The sequence below is a fragment of the Clupea harengus genome, unplaced genomic scaffold (assembly GCF_900700415.2).
Source record: "Clupea harengus unplaced genomic scaffold, Ch_v2.0.2, whole genome shotgun sequence".
Taxonomy (NCBI): domain Eukaryota; kingdom Metazoa; phylum Chordata; class Actinopteri; order Clupeiformes; family Clupeidae; genus Clupea; species Clupea harengus.
The window spans coordinates 10001-35415 of NW_024879882.1; the positions used below are offsets into that span (position 1 = coordinate 10001).

Below are 25415 nucleotides of genomic sequence, written 5' to 3' on the forward strand. Positions count from 1 at the left end.
CACACACACACACACTATCACCACGAGTCCCTCGCCCAGTACAACAGCAAGCTGGACACAAGGCTACTGTACCCAGTCTCTAAACACCAGCAGGTACACACACACACACACACACACACACACACACTATCACCACGAGTCCCTCGCCCAGTACAACAGCAAGCTGGACACAAGGCTACTGTACCCAGTCTCTAAACACCAGCAGGTACACACACACACACACACACACACACACACACACACTATCACCACGAGTCCCTCGCCCAGTACAACAGCAAGCTGGACACAAGGCTACTGTACCCGGTCTCTAAACACCAACATGTACACACACACACACACACACACACACACACACACACACACACACACACACACACACACACAATCACCACGAGTCCCTCCCGCATTACAAGAGCAATCTGGACACACGGATGTACACACACACACACAGTCTTGTGCAGATTGTTATGATTTTGCTAGACTTGACGTGTATTTGGAAGGAAGTAGAAGGCCTGTACCCACCTCTCATCTTTCCTCTCTTTCTGTCTGTCCATTCACCTCCCCTTCCTCTCCTCCTCTCCTCACCTCTTCTCTCTCTCTCTCTCCCTCCCTCCCTCCCTCTCTCCCTCCCTCTCTCTCTCCCTCTCTCTCTCCCTCTCTCTCAGGATCTCCTGGTGAAGGAGGACAGTATAGAGGCAGCAGGGGAGCAGCTCAGAGTTTATCATGAGCAGTACCAGGAGAAGAGCAGAGAATACGACTCACTGTATGAGGAATACACACACACATCTCAGGTGAGCAGGCACACACACACACACACACACACACACACACACACACACACACACACACATATAAGGACAAGTACAAACTCATGATGAACACTTAATTATCACAGCTTTTGGACACTGTTGGACACCAAGGTAATAAAGTGAAACATGGATATGGTATACACACAAACACACACACACACACACACACACACACACACACACACACACACACACACACACACACTCACCCCTGTTCTGACTGTATTTGTGTGCCGTGTCTCAGGAGCTACAGATGAAGAGGACAGCCATCGAGGCCTTCAATGAGACCATCAGGATCTTTGAGGAGCAGTTTGAGACGCAGGAGCGCTATGGCAAAGAGTACATGGAGAAGTTTAGCAGGGAGGGCAATGACCAGGAAGTGCAGAGGTACACACACACACACACACACACACACACACACACACAAACACACATACATACATACATGACAACAACAGTACTGTGCTATAGCTCACCTCTTAGCTGTAGTATATCACCATGTCATCAAACATGATGAATTACAATAAAAGTATTAATATGGACCTGCCATATCTGTGTGTGTGTGTGTGTGTGTGTGTGTGTGTCAGGATCCAGAATAACTCTGAGAAGCTTCACTCACGTGTGACTGAGATCCACGACAGCAAGCAGAAGCTGGAGCAGGACCTGCAGCAGCAGGCAGCCGAGAACCGCGAGAACGACCGCAAGATGAACAGCCTCAAGCCAGACCTCATGCAGCTACGCAAGATACGAGACCAGTACCTGCTGTAAGACACACCAACACACCTACCTTTTATCAGACACAAGTTACACAACCCAGCTTTAATTTATCAGCAAAAACTGTGCTGTTGTCTGTGTTATCTGTGCTGTTGTCTGTGTTCTCTGTGCTGATAGCTGTTGTCTGTGTTATCTGTGCTGTTGTCTGTGTTCTCTGTGCTGATAGCTGTTGTCTGTGTTATCTGTGCTGTTGTCTGTGTTATCTGTGCTGTTAGCTGTTGTCTGTGTTACCCGTGCTGTTAGCTGTTGTCTGTGTTATCTGTGCTATTAGCTGTTGTCTGTTTTATCTGTGCTATTGTCTGTGTTATCGGTTATGGACGACCTTTCCAGGCAGCTGGGGGGATGCAGAACAGGTTGTATGATAGGTGATTCCCTGGTCAACCACTTTATGTATGCAGATGACCTAGCTTTACTATCCCCTAGTAGCAGTGGGTTTCAACAGCTGCTTAACATCTGCACTAATTATAGGGTCGATTTTGATGTTAAATATAATGCCAAGAAGAGCGTGGTAATGGTCTCTAGGACTAAGGATGACATGGATATTAAGTTCCCTGCCTTTCAGCTTTCTGGGCAAACTCTGGGGGTGTCCAATAGTACCAAATACTTAGGGCACATTATTTTAGACATGTTGGTGGATGATGCCGACTTGGCAGACAGAGGGGATTGCTCTTTGTCCAAGCTAACATGTTGGTTAGAAAATTCCACCACTGTACATATGATGTTAAAATTAATTTGTTTAGAGCCTACTGCACCCCTCTCTATACAGCTCCACTCTGGGTGAATTACAAGAAGGAGAGCTTGCGTAAGTTGAAAGTAGCCTATAATGACTGTCTTAGGATACTCCTGAAGAAACCCAGGAGTACTAGAGCCAGTCAGCTGTTCTGTGATATGGGTCTAACCACCATCATGGCCTTGCTGAGGAACCTTACTTTTAAGTTTATGAGTCGGCTGGACCGCTCTACAAATTTTAATATTAATCTGATGACAGACCCTGGCCACAGCTCTGTCAAGTACACATCTAAGATCTGGGAACACTGGCATGAGTGCCTTTTTTAGCCCTTCTTTCTTTGTATATTTTTTATGTAATGTATTGTTTGTATGTATTGTTTTTTTACCATGTGGGCCTTGAGCCTGTAATAAAGTTTATATACAGTATATCTGTGCCGTTAGCTGTTAGCTGTTGTCTATGTTATCTGTGCTGTTAGCTGTGTTATCTGTGTGGTTAGCTGTTAGCTTGTTTGCTAGTCTTAGACAGAAACCCTGTAATGTCTCTTTTTAATAAATGTGCATTATTATTTTGTCGTGTGTATGTGTGTGTGTTTCATTTTAGTTGGCTCACACAGAAAGGCACCAAGCAGAAGAAAATCAATGAGTGGTTGGGCATCAGGAACGACACAGAGGAGTGAGTGTCAAAGTTGACATTGTTCCGACAAGTTGTCATTAGCCTGCCTGTTTGCTATACATTGTGGGATTGCTCTCTAGCGCCACCTGTGTGTTCTCCCCAGTGTGTGCACGCTCGTGTGTGAGGAGGAGGAGGAGGACGTGGCACACCTGGATGAGCAGAGCTGGTACCTGGGCGATCTGAAGCGGGCCCAGGCGGAAGAGCTGCTGAGGGGGCGTGCCAACGGAACCTTCCTGATCCGAGACAGCCAGACACAGAAGGGCGCTTACGCCTGCTCCGTAGTGTGAGTACTCACAGCTCATAACACACAGCACACAACTCATAACTCACAGCACACAACTCATAACTCACAGCACACAACTCATAACTCACAGCTCACAGCTCACAACTCACAGCACACAGCTCACAGCTCACAGCACACAGCACACAGCACACAGCACACAGCACACAGCTCACAGCACACAGCACACAGCACACAGCTCACAGCTCACAGCTCACAGCTCACAGCACACAGCTAACAGCTCACAGCTCACAGCTCACAGCACACAGCACACAGCACACAGCACACAGCACACAGCACACTGCACACTGCACACTGCACACAGCACACAGCACACAGCACATAACTCACAGCACACAGCACACAGCACACAGATGTAAAATAAAAGTTCCAGAGAATTGATAGATCACATATTATTGTATATATTGCATTTTACAAAATGTCCCAACTTTTTTCGGAAATGGGTTTTGTATATATCTTCAGTGTAACATAGCTATCTAATCTTACTGGTTGAAAATACAGAGTATGGACTTTATTAGGGATCTAAATTCATGATGTTATAAGGTTAAGCTTACTAAATAGTCGCACAGCAATTGACTAACAGTTGTATAATGAGGCCATTTCTGATATTTCCATTTGTCGACTGGAAATAACAAAAGCTAGGAATTTAATGTCAGTCTATATCCCTTGGTTACAAAGACCCCCCCCCCCCCCCCACACACACACACACACACACACTCACACACATATTTATTCGTCTGAGCTCCAGCCTCTGGACGACCACCCCACCCACTGTCATCTGGGTTCAAAGCCCCACCCACTATCATATAACTGCTCATACCTTTCTCCTCAATGCCAATGAATGCCACTTCACTCATAACTCTGTGTGTGTGTATGTGTGTGTTTAACAGTGTGGACGGCGAGGTGAAGCACTGTGTGATCTTCAGGACGGCGTCCGGCTTTGGCTTTGCGGAGCCGTACAACCTTCACAGCTCTCTGAAGGATCTGGTGCTGCACTACAGACACAACTCTCTGGTCCAACACAACCAGGCTCTCAACGTCACACTGGCCTGGCCTGTGCTCTCTCAAACACACTCAAACACATAACTACAGACACACACACACACACACACACACACACACACACACACACACACACACGCGCGCGCGCAGATACAGAACTACACGCACACACATACACATAAATATACACACATACATGCACAGATACAGAACTACACACACACACATGCTCAGATACAGAACTATACACATGCGCAGATACAGAACTACACACACGCGCGCGCGCTCAGATACAGAACTACACACACACACACACACACACACACACACACACAAATACAGTTCGCTGAAGGACATGGTGCTTCACTGTAAACACACCCATCTGCTTCAGCACAATGAGACTCAATGTCACACTCATCTGGTCTGTCCTGTTGTACACACACACACACACACACGCACACATATATATAAACACACACACACACAAATACAGTTCGCTGAAGGACATGGTGCTTCACTGTAAACACACCCATCTGCTTCAGCACTCTCAATGTCACACTGTTGTACAAACACACACACACACACACACACATATAAACACACACACACATATTAACACACGCACACACACACACACACACATATAAACACACAGAGCTCCCTGAAGGATCTGGTGCTTTGCTACCAACACACCACTCAGCTCCAGCACAATGACACAGTTACTCTCACACTCCCTCTGCTCCTCCACAATAACACAGCCATACACGATAACCATATCTTACAAGAATGCGCGCGTGTGTGTGTGTAGTCCAAAACACACACACACACGTTTAAGGACACCAAGTAATCATCACTTCAAGCAGGACTTCGGTAGTCAGAGGTGCATGTGTGTTGTCCAAGACACACATATCTGAGAACACCAAGTTATTAGCGGTCCAAGCACGACCTCAGCCGTGTGTGTGGGGGGGGGGGGGGTGCTGCTGAGGGACCTGCTTCTCTTTATCCTCTGTCGCTTTGCAGAGCATTTCGTTTCACAGGAGAGCTGCACACACCCAAACTCTGAGATTCCTCCCCAGAGGGAGCTGCTCTGGTTAGCACGTAGCACAGCATAGCCTAGCATGCTCTCTCGCATGAGTCAGTGCTCAAAGTGGCCAGAAGGGGGCGGTATTCTCATGTTCCTGTTTTAGTTAGATCGTTTGTCTTTTTGTTTTGGCTTGTTTGGTAGCCGTTTGTTCAGCAGCACCAGCAGTTAGTTTGCACCTTGCTAGTGAATACCAGTGATGTATGAGGCACTGGAACCTCTGTCCTGTAGACAGACAGAACCGTTCAGTTATTTGTATGTGTGGATGTATGTGGTTGTTTGTGTGTGTGTGTGTGTGTGTGTGTGTTTGCTCTCTTGCACTTGTGTCCCCAGTGATAGCTGATGGTTGTTCTACCGCACAGTCATAAAATAGCACAAACCACACCACTACTGGCTCCCATGGTTACGACCTCCACCTGACCTTCCATCTCGACAGCTGTCACAGGGGCTTAGAGAGGGACGGGTCTCTTGTCAGTCTCCGCTGTGCGCTCCATTAGTGTGAAGTCTGTGGAAGCAGAGCCTGAGACGTGCCGAAGGGGAAACCTTTGTCCTGGGAAACACAAGCTTTACCTTTGCTAACCAGCATGTTTAGTAGTGGGTCATAGGAACTGTCTGTGTGTGTGTGTGTGTGTGTGTGTGTGTGTGTGTGTGTGTGTGTGTGTGGAGTGTGGAGTGTGGAGTGTCATGTCATAGATGTATTTGAGCTGTGCTGTAGCGTCCTAAAGAGAGGAATGCGTAACAGTCTTTTGACAGCTTTAAGGATTTAAGCTCTTTTTCCCCTCCGTTCCTTGGAGGGTTTGCACTGAAGGATCAGCTAGCGTAGTCTTGATCAGTAACACGGCAGCCTGGCTCAATGACTGAAAACAGAGAGGAGTTGAGATGGGGTGTCACATGTTTCTCTCCAGATGAAGTGTTGTCTGCAGCCAAGGCACCTACTCGGATCCCAGGACTACATGTAATTAATGAATTGATTGATTTCATTGTTTGATTGATGTACTTATTGATTCGTTCAGTTTCATTCAAATTCAGAGCACTTTTTTCAAAACTCACAAACATGTGAGGTGGGTTTGGGCTTTAGCTTTCAACTGTGTGCAGTGGAGGCAGATTTGCATGTGGATGATCATGTGTGTAGTGCAGCTGAACCCAAGTGAAAGAGCTGTGGAGGTAATAAAAATATATTTTGCACAAAATACTTCCTTCCCCCACTGTAACTGGTGGAATACCAGCTGTGTGTGTGTGTGTGTGTGTGTGTGTGTGTGTGTGTGTGTGTGTGTGTGTGTGTGTGTGTGTGTGTGTGTGTGTGTGTGTGTCTGGGAAGAACACACGACACACTTGAGTCAACCATCTTAAAAAAAAAAGTCTGAGTCCCTTGAGGACCAGAGGGCGCTGGTCATCCCAGAGGAAGCCATTAAACCAGTCTGCTCCTCTGACCTGCTCCTGTGCTCCATCATCACCTGACCAGGAAACACATTCAGTAGCTTGAACTCTCAGTTGTGTTCTGAATATGATGGGTGCATATGTTTACGATCACCAAATAATCTAGTAGCAGAGAGAGTGCGTGTGTGGGGGGGTGGGGTGGGGGGGTAAGACCTGTCTCTGAACTAACCAGCGCACTGTAGGACCCTGTAAGTTTGATATTTCATGTCCTGTTCTGTTGGTGTAAAATGTATGTGTTATGTTGTCAGACAGAGGTGGTCTTGATTTGTGTCTTTTTATTTGTGGAGTGAAGTTCGGGGGAATATTTTTGAGTCTGGTTGGAGTTTGGGGGAATATTTTTGAGTCTCGTTGGAGTTTGGGGGAATATTTTTAAGTCTGGTTGTTGATTGAACCTTTTACTGACTGTCCAGCTCTGCTCTCACCACAAGGTGGCACAACAGTGACAGCACACACTCATTTAATTAAACAAACAGAATACAAACATACAGTAATGATGTGTTTAAAATGAGGTGCTCTCCTTACACGTCCTCAGATAAGGCCTAGCCTACAGAAACGCTGTTACCCCTCCTGATGAGTGAATCTTCACGAAGACAAAGGCAATCAGAAATAGTGGCATTACCTTTCTCTATTGGCTGAAATGACTGTCTCAGCCAGATTTGGGAATCAATCTGTGAGACAGGTGTGTGTGGATGTCTTGTTGGTGTTATGGACGTTTATTTTGTTAAAAGGACATTTCGGATGACATTAAGCAAATGGCATCAACATTCCCACTTTTTTTCTGGCTTTGTGCTGCCTTGCTGTCCCCATTCAAATGGTACAACTGCAATACTTATTAACATAAGACAACAGAAAAAATTATATAATCTGATCGATAATAACATTTGGCCCTTTGGATGGTGACAGGAGCTTCCTATAGAGGTGCAGTGGAGAAAGAGGGAAATGCAGCATGATCTTTCTGGGTAGAGCAGTGTCCCTGCTGTTTGTGCTAACCATATCAGTCCTGTAGTTACAGCTTGCTCTATTTTTGTGTTTGTCTCAGATTGCTATGTTTGTTTGGTTCACTACTTAAGGAAAACAATAAATTCTAGTATTGAAAATACAGATTGGAGTGGTATTTGTGTGTGTGAACCCTCATCATGCGGTCAACCTATTTAACAATGTATTGATTGACTGCACTCAGGATAGTATCATACGCGCCATGACATTTCAAATAAACGAGTCATTTCCAAGATTCAGAGTAATGTAGTGTGTAGTGAAGGAATGCTTCTTTGAGGAAGCTACTCTTGGAAAGCAGCTGCGATCTTTCCATACTACCGGTAGAGTCGTTATGTGTTCAGTATGTCATGAGCTGAACAATGTGGTGGTATCAAACCATAGGCTTAGAGCGACTCCTATAGATTTGAATTTGTGTCTAAACAGTAAAGCAAAACTGCCATCCTGTCAAAGTAGAAGAGAACTCATTAAAAGCACACAATTAGGTAGATAATACATTTTAATTTAACATTACAAACTTTGCTGGAATAAAAGTATATTTTACAATATAGTATGAATCTATATCATGAGATTATATGATTTGACAATATTGTTTCCATATGATTAAGTTATAAATAACCACCTCACTTTTTTTCTATAATAGCTCTCTCTCTCTCACTGAAGTTTAAGCCTACCAACCAATGATCCAGAGACAGGGCACATCTGCTATTTCACATCCACCATTGAACCCTTCTTCTGGTCGTGCATGTCCTCAGACACGGTAGCGCTGTCACTGAGAGGCCTCATCCTCGTCTCCATGGCTACCTCTCAGACCCACTGTGACTCTGGTCTGCCTGTCTTCTTCATGCACTCAGTAGTAGTAGCTTCCAAAGGCGGCTGCCACGCAGAACAGACTCTCCTGAGGAAGAAGAACAGGCTCACAGGTTCATACACACATCTACTGTAGGATCTACTGCATGGTGGTGTATGACAGCAGCCAACTTACATTCATGAAAATGTCTTGGGCGTAGTTGTCTGTGTCTGCATCCCAGTAACAACGAGCAGCCATCCTAAAAAGAGCGCACAGACTCAGACAAGAGCTCAGAGAATACAACTCTAAGATAACTTTAAGATGAACTTTGCAAAGTAGTGATGGATCCATAACAAAGAACAGCATGAAAAATGTACCCTAGACATTACTGTCTCTGCAGAAATAGTAATAGTAATGTTCTTCCAAAATGTTAATGAATACTTTTTAAAAGATGATCCAAACTCGTATGAACAGCAATAATCAAATACAATTATAAAAATGTTTAAAAGACATGATGAAGTCATGGTTATCAATGTGGCCCAATTAATTTGAGTATTTATTATTCAACCAACACAAACAACACTCATTCAGTGTCAAAGAAGTCAGTTCCATACAGCTGAAATTTGTAAACTCAATCAGTTATTACATTTGGCTAAATTCCTTCGAGCTTTGTTATTCAACCTTCATACAGAGGGTAATGGCACATCCTACAGTTTCCGCTACTCACTTGACTCCCTCTCCTCGCTGCTCTCCGAGCACCACCTGCACAACCAGCTTGTAACGTTCAAATCCCACTTCTAAGGAAATGCAATTGAAAAAGGTTTCTAGTTATGTTCATTTATGAAGGTAAGGCAACTATAATAACCAGTTAGCAACATTAGCTAACTCAGTTCAACATCAAATTATTTTTGGGAAACACTCACCCTTAAGTTTCTCTTTAATAGTGTCTGCTAATTGTGTGGATAAAAGATGACTCTGCTCCGGGTCGTACTGTACACCTGAAAGATTATCCCTCAGGATTTCTCGAATGCATTCCTTCACAACTCCTGCTTTGAACCTGCAGAATAGTAACGTTACAGTTAAACGTGTGACATTATGCTAACTGTTAATGTACAATGTATAATAATAGCATGCAGACAAGAATAGCTGCTTAACCATGTATCCAAGCTAGCATAATCCACCAAGTTACCACGCTATAAACATTAAAGAGCAGGTAGGATAATAATGTTAGCGGTGTCAAATTAACTTTGGCCACGGCACCAAACATAACTTCACACCTATACATTTGCGCTAACGTTTGCTATCGTTATACTAGCCGGCTGCTATGACAGACAGGCATCTATCCTAGCTAGCTAATGTTAATGTTAGCTTCCAAGATCATGATAATCTCTCTTACTTGTGCTGGTAATTTGGCCTAATAAGATAACTGTTGGCTCCTGTTTCGGTTCCTTCCATTACAGATGAATGATTACAACAATAGTGCTGACGCTAGCGATCAACTGAAAATGCTAGACAGATTTAAAACCATTTCATCCAACTTGTAAATTAAAAGAGTTTTGGTCAAACTGTAAAGGAAGACGTTCCTGTGTTACCATAACAACCTGTTTCTTCTTCTTTCAACGAATTTCACTCAGGTAGCACAACTATGGGAAGCATAGTGCTGCATTACTGCCACTTACTGGACTGGAGCCGCACATTTACAGGGTAACCCATTTGAGTTTCAGTTTCACTGACGTGTAGGCTCATACACTGTACATAAAAGGTTACATTGATTTTTGCAATGTCCAACCACATCCTTACTTTTAAAATCTGCAATGAAAACATTTCATGTCATTACATGATGAACAACCATCTAAAACTATACGTTTTAAATTCTGCATGTCGCACACTCACTTTTTAAGTCTTTGTTTAGGTGGCTCGCACAGACCCAGGCTCTGAGCTGGCCCAGGCAGTTCAGTAAGAAGAGCTGGATATTTAAGGTGGCACCGAACTGTGACACGGGTGGGCACCTGTGGTGGAGCTTCAGCCAACAGCTGGAGTGGCATGTGCATCCACCATGAGAATTATGTTTCTGGTCTCTTATGTTCCTCCCCTCCTTGCTCTTCAGTCCGATTCATCTAAAATGTATTTCACATGGCACTTCCTTGAAAAGCTATTTGCTTCCATTGTGCCTCACTTGTAGATTGCTGTGGATAGAATCGTCTGTCAAATGAGTAAATTTAAATATGTCAGTGCAGATGCCAATGTATCCATGACCAAGTGTGATGTGTGAGGTGTGTTACTGACAGGCTCTCTTCTGTGAAAACACTCACATATACAGTGTGGCATCTGTTGATTTTTCCATATGACTGACACCATTGACATGTTTTAGTCGTCCTTTAAAAAACACTGGAGCAGTTCGATACAAAGGTCCATATTCTGTTATGTTCATGATACTGATATTATGTTCCTGTGGCTATGTCTGTGTAAGTGGTCTGTGCTTTCTCGGGCCTTTGCCTCTGTGTATATAAGTGTTATAAGTAAAACACCATGTGTTTTAAGTATTCAAAATAATTTACAAACTGAGAAAATTATGTACATATTGGTTTATCCACAGTTTATTAGTGTTACATCATGAAAATATAATATACGCAAGGGAATTCCCATTTGCAAGAAAAAATGCTTACAGAGGACTACAGTCATGCTCTGTGATGTCATAGCCTATCAGTTATACCAATGCCTTCCTAGAAACAGACTTTATCCCAGAGGGCATGAGGACACACCCTTGTTATGGTGCAGAGCAATGACTTTATACAGGCGATGCTGCAGACAGGAAACCACAACTTAAGTCAGCAACAGCAGGAACTCCAGTGTCCAGCAGGTGGCAGCAAACCATCTGTCTTAAGAAGAAAAACCGTGTGCAAGGTCTGTGTTAAACGTTAATGTTGTGGATTTTATGTGGTCCAGTGGCAACTTAAAATGCAAAGTGTGTGGACTTGCAAAGTGTGTGGCCAAGCTACTAAAATAGGGTTGACAGAAGCACCAGTACAAAGTGGGAAATGGAAAGTAGAAACACTTCCAGGTTTCATTTCTTTAAGTTTCATTTCTGAGGCATTGCTCCGGGCATCACATAGCCACACAGTCTCATGTGACAGACTTCTTTAGGACTAGGGCTAGGATCTCCTCGTTGGAAAGGCAACTAAAAAGCAACAATGTCATTTCAGGACTGGGAGAGTATTTTTGAGGAGAAGACTGAAGAGCTTTATGGTGACAGCTGGAGTTTTGAGTTTGATGACTCCATTGAGCCAGAGAACCCAGCTCATAACTGGTATCAGTACATCCGGGGAGCTTTTGCAAGGTGAGATTTTAATACAATTTTAAAGACATTCATTAATCCACTGTTTATTATTCAGTGACATTAATATTATTACATATTTAAATCAACTAGCACTACAGTATGTTGATTAGTACAGTACAGCTTTTGAGATGATATTCTAGAAATGTATTAGAACTTACAGCCCAAAGGTAGCCTAAAGGTTAAGATCCAAAGTGTTAATTAAATGCCACTTGTGTGTATTTTCAAAATGCTGTAAGACATGTTTAAATGAATGTCATGCTTAAAGTAAGTGGCCATTGCATAGCTCTCAGCTGATGGCTGTCACGGACATGATCCTTGAGAAATGAAACCTGTCCCTGGAGTTCTCCTGTGATAGATAAACAGCGACTCAAATATTCTTCTGTATCAACCAATCAGGAGTCTAGTAAAAGTCAGCCATCCTAGCTATGTGTACTGCACATTTAGTAAAGGGTGTGTACTCCTGCAGAGTCTATATTCAGAGGAAATAAGAAGTGTTATGTCAGTGCCAACATTTCCTCCAACATGTTTCTCAGACTCATCACAATGGCTGTCAGTCTTATGTGTTTCTCCCTCTGTACTTCCAGGTTCACCTGCTCCAAGTGTAAGAAGACTTGGCCCTCCAGAAGGGTGCTGGTTGTGTTTGATTTTCAGCTGCAGGAAAGGACAAAGACGGGAACAGTCAAAGCGCGTCGCTTCCGACAGAACTGCAAAAGGTGCAAGGAAGCCCAGATGGAGGAGCCCCAGTTCGAGGTAGACAACATCGAGGTGCTGCTGGACAAGCTGGTGGAGAGGATCCGCATGAGGTGTTACAGGGAAAACCTGGGCCAGAACAACAGGGGCTTTCGACCTGTTGGGATATCCGAGGGGCCGCACGAGTCTTCTCACTGTGAGGCCTGCCTGAGAGGCATCTGCAGAAAATCGGAATAAAACGGCTATACTGTCTTGGGATTCATGTATTAATTACAGCAGTGACAGTTGCAAATATTATGCATTACTTTGCACTTTCCAGTGGCTAGAAGCCTGTTGTCGAAACAAACCACCTCTCCAGCATTAAGGCCTAAAATGTTGTGGTATTTCCCTTGAAATCAGGCAACTACTTCTTAATGTGTAAATGTATTTGAGTTTAATTTAATGAATTTAACAGATCATTATTTATTTAACTTGCCTCTCATGTTTCCCACTTCAGTTATTGGCGTCATCAAATGTAACAGCCATCTGGATCGATTCATACATGCTCACCAGTCTGGGCAGTGATTGTTGCCTTGCTGTTTTGCTATCATATATTTCTACAAGCTTATTTCAAATAAATTGCACTGAGATGTAAGTGTTGGAAATGAAACAGAGTCTGTTGTGTAATTATAAAACATCTCCAGCGTCTCTGGCGTGGGCACGTGAAACTCTGTAGCCTATCGGCAGCATCCGACTCAAGTCAAGTCAAGTGTTTATTGTCGCATGCACCAAATTGCTTCAGCGCAGCGAAATTCTTAAGACTTGGCCGGCAACCTCTACGCAGTAGATAACAAAGTAACATATACCAAAAATAACATATAACACTATAACATATAACATTAACAAGTAACAACAATTTAAGTACAAGAAGGGCTAGCAGCAGTTTAAAGTGTGAAGAAGTGAGGAATATTAAATTAAAAATTAAAAATTGTGCAAATATATGTAGGAAGTGTAGTTGTATGAGTGGGGGAGCAGAAACTCGTCAATGACATTCACAAACCTACCAGCTCAATGAATCCTAACACAAACGCACCTCATCAATGGAATCCCAAATGCACACATTAGCGCAGCGCAGGAGTTATCAATGCCGTATCCAAGCACTGGAGTTATCAATGCAGTATCCAAGCACAGGAGTTATCAATGCCGTATCCAAGCACTGTGGTCTGCAGCTGTAACACGTCCAAAGCAACATTTCAGAGCAGGGAAACCCATTGCTTTCCGGGCCTTAACCTGTTTTTCTCTTGAACCACTCTAGGCTATGAGAATGAAAGTGTTAAATTTGCCTCCGGACATTTCTCAAATTACGAGGCTTTTTTCATTTTGTGTTATTCATTATATGTTTCTACTGAGCTTCTTCTATGATGGCATTGCTATCTACAGGTATGTATGTAGTTAACTGCTAGTGACAGTGTACTGGAGGGGAGAGTGGGGTTGGTTGGCACACGTCTCACTCTCTGTCATATTTCTCAGTCGTGCCACATGTTAAAATAGTCTAACCAGTATAGTACCAACTGAAGGATGAATATCTCAGCTAAAAAAACAGATACATTTTCTGTTCTACAGATTTACATCTACAATTTTCCTATCGGACATTAGGCTACACATCAGCATTCTATATAAAGATATTCATAATAAAAGTTTAAATGATCGGTACATTCAAATAGGTCGGTGTCAAATTAATTAAACAATAAATGTAATGCATGAAAAGTAACTAGCGAACTTTACAGCTAATCAGTGTGTCTATTTACAGAACCTTGTGGTCGGGTGAAATATAAATAAACGTTCTGTCCATTGATAAAACTGTACCACAACCATTCATCACAATACATACTAACATACAAAACACTCAACCTTCATTACATTGTCTAAGTTGAAAGTTTATGAATCTTGTGAGGGTAATTTTGTACAGTGGGACTACCTACCCCAGACAGGCATACCGCTTCTGTTTGGGTATGTCAACACCACATGAATATAACCTGAAGAACTGCAGTACACCATATCTCCAAAGGTGGCTTCAAAACACCAACACTGACTAAACTCACTCAATTATGGCGAAACTCATATTATTGTTAAACTAAATTTTCCACTTCGTTACAGTAGCCCACCTTGAAAATATTTGCGAAAATCTTTTTGGCCCAAATTTTTGGCTGGCCCTAAGGCACGTGCCTTGTCTGCCTAATGATTAATCCGGCACTGGACTAATGTAATGCATGTAACTGCAAAGCTAAATGTCATATGATTTGTTGATATTTTATAGGATGAAAAGGCACAGCTGTTGAAAACCTTAATTTGGCTTAGCCTGGTGAGCATGTGGTTCGTTCAGCCGTTCTACAGTTTGCGATTTCCGGCATCAGTGCTGGGCTGCAGTGGCTTTATGAGAATAGGGGAGAGCGGGGTAATGTGGGACACCGGGTAATGTGAGACACCCTCTGTATCTAGGCAACGGAACACATTTTTGGTCATGTGACCATTATGTTTTCAAGCCCCTCCCATTCCCCCCTTGCCATGAAGAAGAGGTTGGTGCTGGTGCTGGTGCTGTGGAAAGTATGTTTTTTCACAAAAATGTGTTTTTGCATGTAAAAGTAAATTTTCTTGATGTGAACTAAATCAACTGTTGTGTCAAAGCAAATTGATTCAGGTAGAAAAACTTATATCATACATGTTGATGAACTTCCAACATATAAAACCATGTGATTGATGCTAGTGAAGATTAGCCTGAATTGCTAAGAGATGTTGTTTTAAAAAAAAAAGTGGCTGTGGGGTAAAGTGAGACAAATGCTGTGGGGTAAAGTGAGACACTGTGGAGAGAGATCTAACCCTGGCAAAACAGTCCCCATCTACCAGATTGCAGGACTTGTGAATGAGGCCTTCTTGTCAGCAGTGACACCACGGAATATCACTTCTGGATTCAGGTCCACTTGGATTTTCCCAAATGAACTTAGATATTTTCCCTGAGGAAGCGTTTGCACCATCCATGGTGTCAGACCGGCCAAATCCTGAGCTGCAGCCTGCATCCACTGGTCCATCCACTTCAGATGATCCAAGTGGTCCATCCACTTCAGATGATCCGGAAGGTCCAATCCCTGCAAATGAACCACCTGCAGATGAACCATCTGCTGCAGATGATCCACTCGCTGATGCAGGTCCATCCACTGCGCGTGGTCCACATGGATGTGCTTGCCAACTGACTCAGATGTGCCATGTGTTCCCAGCCGACCTAGATATGTGTCTCCTCGTGAAATCCTACTACTTCCCAAATGTCCCCCCAGAGCACAAACAAAAAGAAAGCGTGTGAAGACAGCCATTCTAACTGATACTCCTGAGAAGCAGAAAATAGAAAAGGCTTATGAAGAGAGACAAAAGAAACTGGCAGGGAAAAAGCAAAATAGCAAAGAAAAGGGAAAACCGAAAAAGAAAGCACCCAAAAAGAAAATCATAGATAGCGGCTATGAGGAGAGTGTTGTCCCTGTCCCATTTGATGATGAGTTTGACAAAGAGAGCTCTGAGGATGAGAGAAGTGATCCTGGAAACACAGATCTGCCCGGAGGCTGACTTTGTCCTAGTTAACTTTGCAACCAAATACAAAATGAGTATGAGGCTGATGTTCTAATCCAGGTGGGTCTAGTCCTGTGTTCTGAGTCCCAGGCTGTTCTAGCTGGTTCTGATTATGGTCCCATGACTGTGTTCTAATCTAACTGGTTTTATCTGTCATTTGAATGTTAACAAAAACATTTTGAATTATATTATGTTGTATATGATTTTGTTCGGAGTTACTTTCAAGTGTTTAAAAAAATGTGCTTAATTGACCAATCCCCTTGATTCTGTTACTAGTCCGATATTAGTTTTGGAATGTGTGGTTGTCAATCTAGCTGTCAGTATTCTTACTGTTACAACATGTGTTGTTATGGTAGCTTTAAAGTGGAAAAAGTAAGTGGTTCACTTTACCTCTTGATTTCTCTGGTCTGTCTCACTTTACCCCTAAACTGGGGTAAAGTGAGACACAAGACCACTTTTTTAAAAACAATCATATTTTACCTGCCCTTTGTCCTGAAGACATTCTGATCATTTCAATTGCTAGGAGACATCCTGAATTAATGGGAAATGTGTACATTTTTACTGATATATCAATTTAGCTCGCCTAGAGGAGAGCAAATATAAAAAATGTCTCACATTACCCCGCTCTCCCCTACTACTGTGAAGTGTGAAGTGTGTGCTTGATGAGAATACTACTGTAAAGTGTGTGCTTGATGAGAATACTACTGTGAAGTTTGTGCTTGATGAGAATACTACTGTAAAGTGTGTGCTTGATGAGAATACTACTGTAAAGTGTGTGCTTGATGAGAATACTACTGTGAAGTTTGTGCTTGATGAGAATACTACTGTAAAGTGTGTGCTTGATGAGAATACTACTGTAAAGTGTGTGCTTGATGAGAATACTACTGTAAAGTGTGTTCTTGATGAGAATACTACTGTAAAGTGTGTGCACCGTGTGAACAATCAGACCTGTGTTTGTGGATCTTGCTTTAATAGAGCTGACAGAATGAGTTTGTACGCTGGGACGCAGAGGAGTCAAATCTCCCTGCCCAAACCTGTGGACACCAGATATCGTCATCAACGAATTGTGAGGGAATTGCTGTGCTGCTGTGTACGAACTGAATCAGACCTTTCAAACTGAGATCTAACAGGAGTACAGTGGAGTAACTGTACAGCAGTTTCAACTGGACAACTGTACCATCAAGTTTCAGACGAATGTCTCTCATAAGCTTTGCAAACATGAACCAGAAAAATGCTGACAGTTTCAAGTAATTTGTGCGTTGTCTCTGATGTGTGTTCTGATGATAGCATGGAGGCCAACACAGGCCCAGAGACCTACTATGTGTACGTCTACAGTGACGGCACTGTCGTTGACATGGCACCGTTGAAGGTGATCAGTTCCTGCAACCTGGATATCTACACATTCCCTTTTGATATCCAAAACTGTTCATATTCCTTCAATTCCTACTTACATGCAGGTAAACTAGATCCGAGATTTGAATGGTGAAGCTCCTAAATGCTCTTTAAAACCATGGGAATTATGGTGTTAATTGCAAAGTGGCTACTTACTTTGAAACTGAATTGGCCTTCATTGAGGCCTTTCCTATGATGATGTGTCTTTTTGGCAGCTGATGACATCCGCTTGAGTCTTGACTTCCGTGCAGAGCATATTCTGGATTTGTCCAACACATACATGGAGATGAAAGGAGAGTGGGAGCTCATCAACATGACATCATTCCAATACAACATCCTTGTTATGGTGCAGAGCAATGACTATATACCGGCGATGCTGCAGACAGGAAACCACAACTCAAGTCAGCAACAGCAGGAACTCCAGTGTCCAGCAGGTGGCAGCAAACAATATGTCATAAGAAGAGAAACCTTGTGACAGGTCTGTGTTAAACATAAATGATGTGGATTTTATGTTTTACTTACAATAGCATAGTGTGTGGACTTGCAAAGTGTGTGGCCAAGCTACTAAAATAGGGTTGGCAAAAGCAACAGTACAAAGTGGGAAATGGAAAGTAGAAACACTTCCAGGTTTCATTTCTTTAAGTTTCATTTCTGAGGCATTGCTCCGGGCATCACATAGCCACACAGTCTCATGTGACAGACTTCTTTAGGACTAGGGCTAGGATCTCCTCGTTGGAAAGGCAACTAAAAAGCAACAATGTCATTTCAGGACTGGAAGCGTATTTTTGAGGAGAAGACTGAAGAGCTTCATGGTGACAGCTGGAGTATTGAGTTTGATGACTCCATTGAGCCAGAGAACCCAGCTCATAACTGGTATCAGTACATCCGGGGAGCTTTTGCAAGGTGAGATTTTAATACAATTTTAAAGACATTCATTAATCCACAGATTATCCTTCAGTGACATTAATGTTATTACATATTTAAATCAACTGGCAACTACAGTATGTTGATGAGTAGAGTACAGCTTTTGAGACGATGTTCTAGAAATGTATTAGAACTTACAGCCTAAAGGTAGCCTAAAGGTTAGGATCTAAAGTGTTTTTTCAAAATGCTCTAAGACATGTTTAAATTAATGTCATGCTTAAAGTAAGTGGCCATTGCATGTCAGCTGATAGCTGTCACGGACATAATTCTTTGAGAAATGAAAGCTGTCCCTGGAGTTCTTCTGTGATAGATAAACAGCGACTAAAATATTCTTCTGTATCAACCAATCAGGAGTCTTGTGAGTCAGGTCAGGTGTCCTAGCTATTTGCACATTTAGTAAAGGGTGTGTACTCCTGCAGAGTCTATATTCAGAGGAAATAAGAAGTGTTATGTCAGTGCCAACATTTCCTCCAACAAGTTTCTCAGACTCATCACAATGGCTGTCAGTCTTATGTGTTTCTCCCTCTGTACTTCCAGGTTCACCTGCTCCAAGTGTAAGAGGACTTGGCCCTCCAAAAGGGTGCTGGTTGTGTTTGATTTTCAGCTGCAGGAAAGGACAAAGACGGGAACAGTCAAAGCGCGTCGGTTCCGACAGAACTGCAAAAGGTGCCAGGAAGCCAAGATGGAGGAGCCCCAGTTCGAGCTAGAGAACATTGAGGTGCTGCTGGACAAGCTGGTTGAGAGAATCCGCATGAGGTGTTACAGGGAAAACCTGGGCCAGAACAACAGGGGGTTTCGACCTGTTGGGATATCCGAGGGACCACACGAGTCTTCTCACTGTGAGGCCTGCCAAAAAGGCATCTGCCGAAAATCTGAATAAAACGGCTTTACTGTAGGGCGCTTCATGGCTATACTCTCTGGGACTAGGGCTATACTGTCTGGGACTAGGGTTATACTCTCTGGGACTAGGGTTATACTGTCTGGGGCTTCATGTATTCATTGGAACAGTGACAGTTACAAATACTATGCATTACTTTGCACTTTCCAGTGGCTAGAAGCCTGTTGTCGAAACAAACCACCTCTCCAGCATTAAGGCCTAAAATGTTTTTGAATATAATTTATTTTTATGTATTGCCCTTTAAATCAGGCAACTACTTCTTAATGTGTAAATGTATCTGAGTTTAATTTAATGAATTTAACAGAATATTATTTATTTAATTTACCACCTAATGTTTCCCCCGTCAGTTATTGGCGTCATCAAATGTAACAGCCATCTGGATCGATTCATACATGATCACCAATCTGGGCAGTGATTGTTGCCTTGCTGTTCTGCTATCATATATTTTTACAAGCTTATTTCAAATAAATTGCACTGAGATGTGAGTGTTGGAAATGAAAGAGAGTCTGTTGTGTCATTTTAAAACATCTCCAGCGTCTCTGGCATGGTCACGTGAAACTGTGTCGGTAGCATCCGACTCATCAATGACATTATGCACAAACCTACCTGTTCAGTGAATCCTAACACAAACGCACCTCATCAATGGAATCCCAAATGCACACATTAGCGCAGCGCAGGAGTTATCAATGCAGTATCCAAGCACAGGAGTTATCAATGCAGTATCCAAGCACAGGAGTTATCAATGCCGTATCCAAGCACTGGAGTTATCAATGCAGTATCCAAGCACAGGAGTTATCAATGCCGTATCCAAGCACTGTGGTCTGCAGCTGTAACACGTCCAAAGCAACATTTCAGAGCAGGGAAACCCATTGCTTTCCGGGCCTTAACCTGTTTTTCTCTTGAACCACTCTAGGCTATGAGAATAGAATTTGCGTCCAGACATTTCTCATATTACATTTGGCGCTTTTCATTTTGTATTATTCATTATATATTTATAGTGAGCTTCTTCCATGATGTCATTGCAATCTACAGGTATGTATGTAGTTAACTGCTAGTGACAGTGTACTGTAGGGGAGAGTGGGGTTGGTTGGCACACGTCTCAGTCTCTGTCATATTTCTCAGTCTTGCCACATTTTAAAATAGTCTAACCGTTACGGCCACATGTGTTTTGTTCTTTGTTTATCACTTCCCTTCCCTTTTCTGTAGCTTCGCCCAGGTTGTGCTACCCCTGATTGACAGATGAGATGCACCTGGCCAGGTGATCAAGCAGCAGATAAAGACTCCAGTTTCCTGCTGCAGGAGAGAGGCTTCCCTCTCTCTCTCGCTCTCTCTCTCCCTCTCCTCTCATATCACATTGCTAATGCTTATAATAATACTGATAAAATGGCCATATTGCCTACTGTAAATCTACTACCCAAAGGTATCTCCTTATCTGTTTCTGAAATAAATGTCTACTAACAAAAATGTTCTCTCTCCCTTGTAGCATGTTCCAATTGCTGATGGAAGTGGAAACATTGCTCCTCACCCCCACTACTCCTCAACTACGCACATGGACAGCCAAACTCTACCCACTCACTGTTCTTTTTCTTTCTCTCCTAATCCATTTACATTTACATTTACATTTAGTCATTTAGCAGACGCTTTTGTCCAAAGCGACGTACAAGGGAGAGAACAGTCAAGCTAAGAGCAATAAAAAAGCATGGTGTAACAATAAATACTACTTTACATGAGAATTAGAAAAACAACAACCTAGAAAAGAGGAAAAAGAAGTGCAGGAATGTAACTGCTGAAGTGCAAGTTAAGCGCTAGTCAGGTGCCAGTTAGGAGGGGAGGTGCTCTCTGAAGAGTTGGGTCTTCAAAAGCTTCTTGAAGGTAGAGAGGGACGCCCCTGCTCTGGTAGTACTAGGCAGTTTGTTCCACCAACGTGGAACTACAAATGAAAATAGTCTGGATTGCCGTGCTTGCACGGACGGCAGTGCCAAACGACGCTCACTAGACGAGCGCAGCGTCCTGGGTGTAACATTTGCCCTTACAAATCCAGACTATCTTCGCTATGGGACGCTGCTGTAGTCTCTCCACCCGGTCTACCCGTAGAAACCCTCTGCCAATTGCACCCACCGCCACCGCACTGCCGTACACTTACTCTACCTCATACCCTATGCTAGCATTTATATACAATATATAACATCGCCACCATCAACATGTTTCTCTGCTCCTACTCCCCTTACCCCTGTAACAGCAAACCTTTGAGCACAGTATATACCCACTAAACTGGTCTTGTTTGTATCATGCATTTACCACCGGATGTCTGTATATATATTATGTACACCTACCAAATGCAGGATATGTACAACACCTGTTGTTTCCCATCCCCTTCTGCCACACAACCCTCCCCCATCCCCCCTTCCTATCTCCACCCGGCCGACCTCAAGCAGATGGGTCCCCCCTTATGTGTCGTGGTTCTGCTTAAGGTTCCTTCCTGACTAACAGGGAGTTTTTTCTTGCCCGTGTTGCCAATGTGCTTGCACTAAGGGGGTTCAGGCTCTGGGCTCTGTAAAGCGCCTAGAGACAATTGTATTGTTATGGCGCTATATAAATAAAATTGAATTGAATTGAATTGAATTCTAGCTTGGGGACTGCTGGTCTTGCTGCCTCTCAGCCTGGGATTTTTTTTTTTTCACATGAGATATATTCATATAACAAATCATATCAACAAAGCACAGTGACCGTGGTTACATGGATTCGAATAACTGCCTTAGTCGGACTGAAATCGCATTATCCGTTTCATGTAAGCACCTTAGTCGGATCGTAGTCGGACCGCACATAGTCGGACTAACACCCCTGGATAACTCGATCCGATCCAGTTGATAGTTCGACTATTGCGGCATGTAACGGTGAATTGGATAAGGAACTGGACTTTGCGTCTTTGCGCATGCTTGAGATCCCGCCGCCCTCCTCCCTCCCTCCCTGCCAGGTCGTGACCCGGAAGACGAAAGAGACGATACGTTGTCTCAACTGTTCATACTAATGACACGTTTATTTATGAATATCCTGCAGACTGTCTCACAAGCTTATTCTTGTTGACTATGAACAAACATAACAGAAGAGGTCCGAAGATATGAGTACCTTTACAACCCCTCCTTAAAAACGTATAAGGACGTTCAAATGACGATACTTATGTGGTGCCAGTGTTGACAAAAACGTTGACTGCGACTGTTTGGACAGAACGCGCTAATTCACCGAACAAATACTTTCATATTAATTTCCCACCACTTGTTAGTCATGTCATCCATTCATATCGATGTGAATCAATCAATACTAATACATCTTTAACTGTGATGTGTTTTTGTTTCATTTCACAACGTATTTACTGTATAATCAACGATAGCAGGTGCCCGCTTGTAAACAGTCCACATTTTATTTGCTTAAAACACACAGCAGTACTGTCAAATCAGAAAGCAAATCAGCTGTCAAAGGGCTGTTACCTGACCAAATACCTTTCAAACTCGGTGATAGTATTCACAACTAATTTGTTCTTCATTCTATCAAATATGATGAAGTGTGGTCCGCGACGGCCACAAGTAAATTATTGCGACATTTCTAACATACAACTCAGAACGAAGAGAACACAGCCAGTAGTAGCCTAATCTAATAAAGAGTTGCCTAATCTATTAACAAGGTCATGGATTGGTGGCTTAAGACAGGAACTATGAAAAGAAAATTAAATGAGAAAGCCTCTAACATAGACAAGGAGAAAGTGGTTCAGCCTCTTTGGGAATTATCTCGCCGCGGAGTTGCATTCAAAACACTGTGTTTTTCTCCCGCTGAGACAGCAAGATGATAACTAGGCTATATTCTGTGTTGTGTGACGTTGGATAATGACAGCTCTTAATTATGAAAAGTTGACTACTAGGATGGCTGTATTAATGCCAGTGGGCTAGCCTACTGTTGGTAGTGAAATACTGCGGTCAGTATGCGCATCGATGTGTTTTGTGATGTCTGTCTGAGTGTGTGATGGGAGTATGAGGCTGTGAGCGAACTATAGTTTGTAACATAACCAAGTCACGCATGGAGCAGGGTTCCAGATGCTTTGCCTTGCGCATTGTCATATCTATAACTAGCCTACTGGTACGTACAAAAGGAGAGCCCACCCGCGAAAATCATGTGTGCGCTAACAATTGTCTGGCGCCAGGTCTTGGGTAGGAGGCATGTTGTTCCGGGGATATTTAGTTAAATGGTCCGCGAATTTTTTTTTATTGGCTAAGTGGTCCTTGGTCTGAAAAAGTTTGAGAAACACTGCTTTATAGACAATAACGATCATACACTCCCATTGCACTCAAACAACCACACTCAAACGAGGAGATATTGTATCAATTAGCCTATTAAGTACTGTATTTATTGATTGCAAAGAGTTCAACGTTACAGCAACATAACTTTGCTCCGGTCGCTAAATCTGATATATCCGTGTGCATCATCGCTCTCCCTCTCTCTCTCTGCCACACCCACCCTGTAACCTACGTGTTTATACATTATAGAAGCAAGACCATTATATTGTAACAAATCACGGAAGCGTGGTATATTTGTTATGGCTTTTTATTAAACACTAAAACACAACACACTGTCACAATGGCACGGGCTTTATGCCCTGGTGCAAGTTACCACGAACAGACTGTGCTACCGTCACCCACCTGTATAAGCTCTGTCCCAACACAGAACAACGACATGTAATTAGAACGGTAAGGAACATATAGCCTAGGGAACGTCATGCATAACATAAAGTATAACAGTATGCGCCCGCTGCACGGCATTACGGGGCGACTATGCCGGCACGTTATAATATTCTGGTTTAAAGTTAATGCTTGTGAAATCAGCTGTCACTCGACTATTACCTGACCAATACCTGTCAAACTGGGTCATAGAAAAATATCATGAATGCATATTTATTACGATGGGGAAACTATAAAATCGGAGTACGGACAACTAATGCCCAGCGTTGACGATGCAGATATAGAGCTGGAAACAGCTAAATGAGCTACAGCCCAAATGCAGTGAGCTTTATCAAGCCCTGGAAAGTTCGGCACATTTGCCCGTTTCCACAGCGTCTGCTGAGCGGTCATTCAGTACAATGGGGCGTCTTAAGACATATCTTACGAAGTACGATGACTGACAAAAGACTGACTGGACTTGCTCTCATGAATATTCACACAGATTTGGAAATCGACAGCGAAGAAGTACTAAAACAATTTGATGCAACTGGCAGAAGGGCAATGCGTTTAGGCTGTAACCCATTATTTGCGCGCGTGTGTGAATGTGCGTGCGTTTCTCTCGCCTTTTATCTTTCACCTTTGAATAATGTAACTTATAAACACATCGGCCTGGCAGAAAGAAAGAAAGAAAGAAACAAACAAACAACCCAAGAGGCAACACGCATTTCTGGACCGATGAACAGACGCGATTCATGCTCAATCAACTGTTGTTGTTATTGGTAGTGGTGAAGAGGTCAAGCGGAAAGGGCTGTATCACCACTAGTTGTAATAAAAACAGCGCCACCTATCGTATCGGATATGACATGCTTTCGGCCAATGATTCGATTTATTCACTGCCATGTACATTGGGATAATAGCACCTACCCTCGAAAGAAAGCATAGTCCGACTAAGCAAAGATTCGAATTATACCATCATGTAAACACACTGACTGATGTCAACAGGTCTCACATTCAAATTTGTTCTTTTTCATTATAATGTCCTTCACTTTGGAGATGCCATTGTTCCAGGTTCTAAGTGTTCGTGGGGTTGCACCATTTACTTTGGCAGAGGAAAGTTCAAGAAAAAGAATGTCCAAAAGGGTATTCAACCAATGTTCGAAAGATAAATTGTGGGGTGGCACCCAGACTTGTACAATAACCTTCTTGGCTGCTGTTAAACCGGCAAGGCAGATTTTCCTAGATCTTTCATTCATTCAAGTTAGAGAGTCATCAACGAGAAGGTGTA

At 42.9% G+C, this 25415-nt stretch overlaps 4 protein-coding genes across 5 annotated transcripts in view; 3 read left to right on the forward strand and 1 right to left on the reverse strand.

Annotated features, from left to right (window-relative positions):
- The window catches only part of LOC105896427 (phosphatidylinositol 3-kinase regulatory subunit gamma-like), a 14611-nt gene extending 9368 nt beyond the window's left edge, over positions 1-5243 (forward strand). Inside the window, exons 10-16 of one of the 2 annotated variants that reach the window (XM_042705353.1) lie at positions 666-791; positions 1054-1196; positions 1397-1573; positions 2914-2985; positions 3089-3268; positions 4177-4402; positions 4535-5243. In XM_042705353.1, the coding sequence (XP_042561287.1) occupies positions 666-791; positions 1054-1196; positions 1397-1573; positions 2914-2985; positions 3089-3268; positions 4177-4372 (894 nt within the window). In that variant the 3' untranslated portion in view covers positions 4373-4402; positions 4535-5243. Of the gene's footprint in view, positions 1-665; positions 792-1053; positions 1197-1396; positions 1574-2913; positions 2986-3088; positions 3269-4176; positions 4421-4534 lie in introns of those variants that run through there. The other variant, XM_042705352.1, reaches the window with a different exon arrangement.
- Positions 5244-8285: 3042 nt separating this feature from the next.
- Positions 8286-10157, reverse strand: LOC122130619 (dynein light chain Tctex-type protein 2B-like). Its single transcript, XM_042705354.1, has 5 exons — positions 9986-10157; positions 9513-9646; positions 9317-9386; positions 8785-8848; positions 8286-8697 (listed from the first exon to the last, which is right to left on the reverse strand). The coding sequence occupies exons 1-5, from the start codon at positions 10042-10044 to the stop codon at positions 8650-8652; spliced, it is 375 nt and encodes a 124-aa protein (XP_042561288.1). The 5' UTR covers positions 10045-10157; the 3' UTR covers positions 8286-8649.
- Positions 10158-11769: 1612 nt separating this feature from the next.
- LOC122130620 (receptor-transporting protein 3-like) lies at positions 11770-13100 on the forward strand. The gene is made up of 2 exons (XM_042705355.1): positions 11770-11926; positions 12511-13100. Exons 1-2 carry the CDS (start codon positions 11781-11783, stop codon positions 12851-12853), a joined length of 489 nt encoding a protein of 162 aa, XP_042561289.1. The 5' UTR covers positions 11770-11780; the 3' UTR covers positions 12854-13100.
- Positions 13101-18359: 5259 nt separating this feature from the next.
- On the forward strand, positions 18360-19428 carry LOC122130621 (receptor-transporting protein 3-like). The gene is made up of 2 exons (XM_042705356.1): positions 18360-18505; positions 19064-19428. The coding sequence occupies exons 1-2, from the start codon at positions 18360-18362 to the stop codon at positions 19404-19406; spliced, it is 489 nt and encodes a 162-aa protein (XP_042561290.1). The 3' UTR covers positions 19407-19428.
- Positions 19429-25415: the final 5987 nt, after the last annotated feature.

What these genes read in the sequence shown, in the direction of transcription:
- LOC122130620 (XM_042705355.1), top strand. Translation starts at nt 11,781, where the DNA reads ATGTCATTTCAGGACTGGGAGAGTATTTTTGAGGAGAAGACTGAAGAG. An exon ending in ATCCGGGGAGCTTTTGCAAG is followed by an intron (nt 11,927 to 12,510) that starts GTGAGATTTTAA and finishes CTGTACTTCCAG; the next exon opens with GTTCACCTGCTCCAAGTGTA.
- LOC122130619 (XM_042705354.1), bottom strand. Translation starts at nt 10,044, where the DNA reads ATGGAAGGAACCGAAACAGGAGCCAACAGTTATCTTATTAGGCCAAAT. An exon ending in CAGCGAGGAGAGGGAGTCAA is followed by an intron (nt 8,849 to 9,316) that starts GTGAGTAGCGGA and finishes CGCTCTTTTTAG; the next exon opens with GATGGCTGCTCGTTGTTACT. An exon ending in CCCAAGACATTTTCATGAAT is followed by an intron (nt 8,698 to 8,784) that starts GTAAGTTGGCTG and finishes CTTCTTCCTCAG; the next exon opens with GAGAGTCTGTTCTGCGTGGC.
- LOC122130621 (XM_042705356.1), top strand. Translation starts at nt 18,360, where the DNA reads ATGTCATTTCAGGACTGGAAGCGTATTTTTGAGGAGAAGACTGAAGAG. An exon ending in ATCCGGGGAGCTTTTGCAAG is followed by an intron (nt 18,506 to 19,063) that starts GTGAGATTTTAA and finishes CTGTACTTCCAG; the next exon opens with GTTCACCTGCTCCAAGTGTA.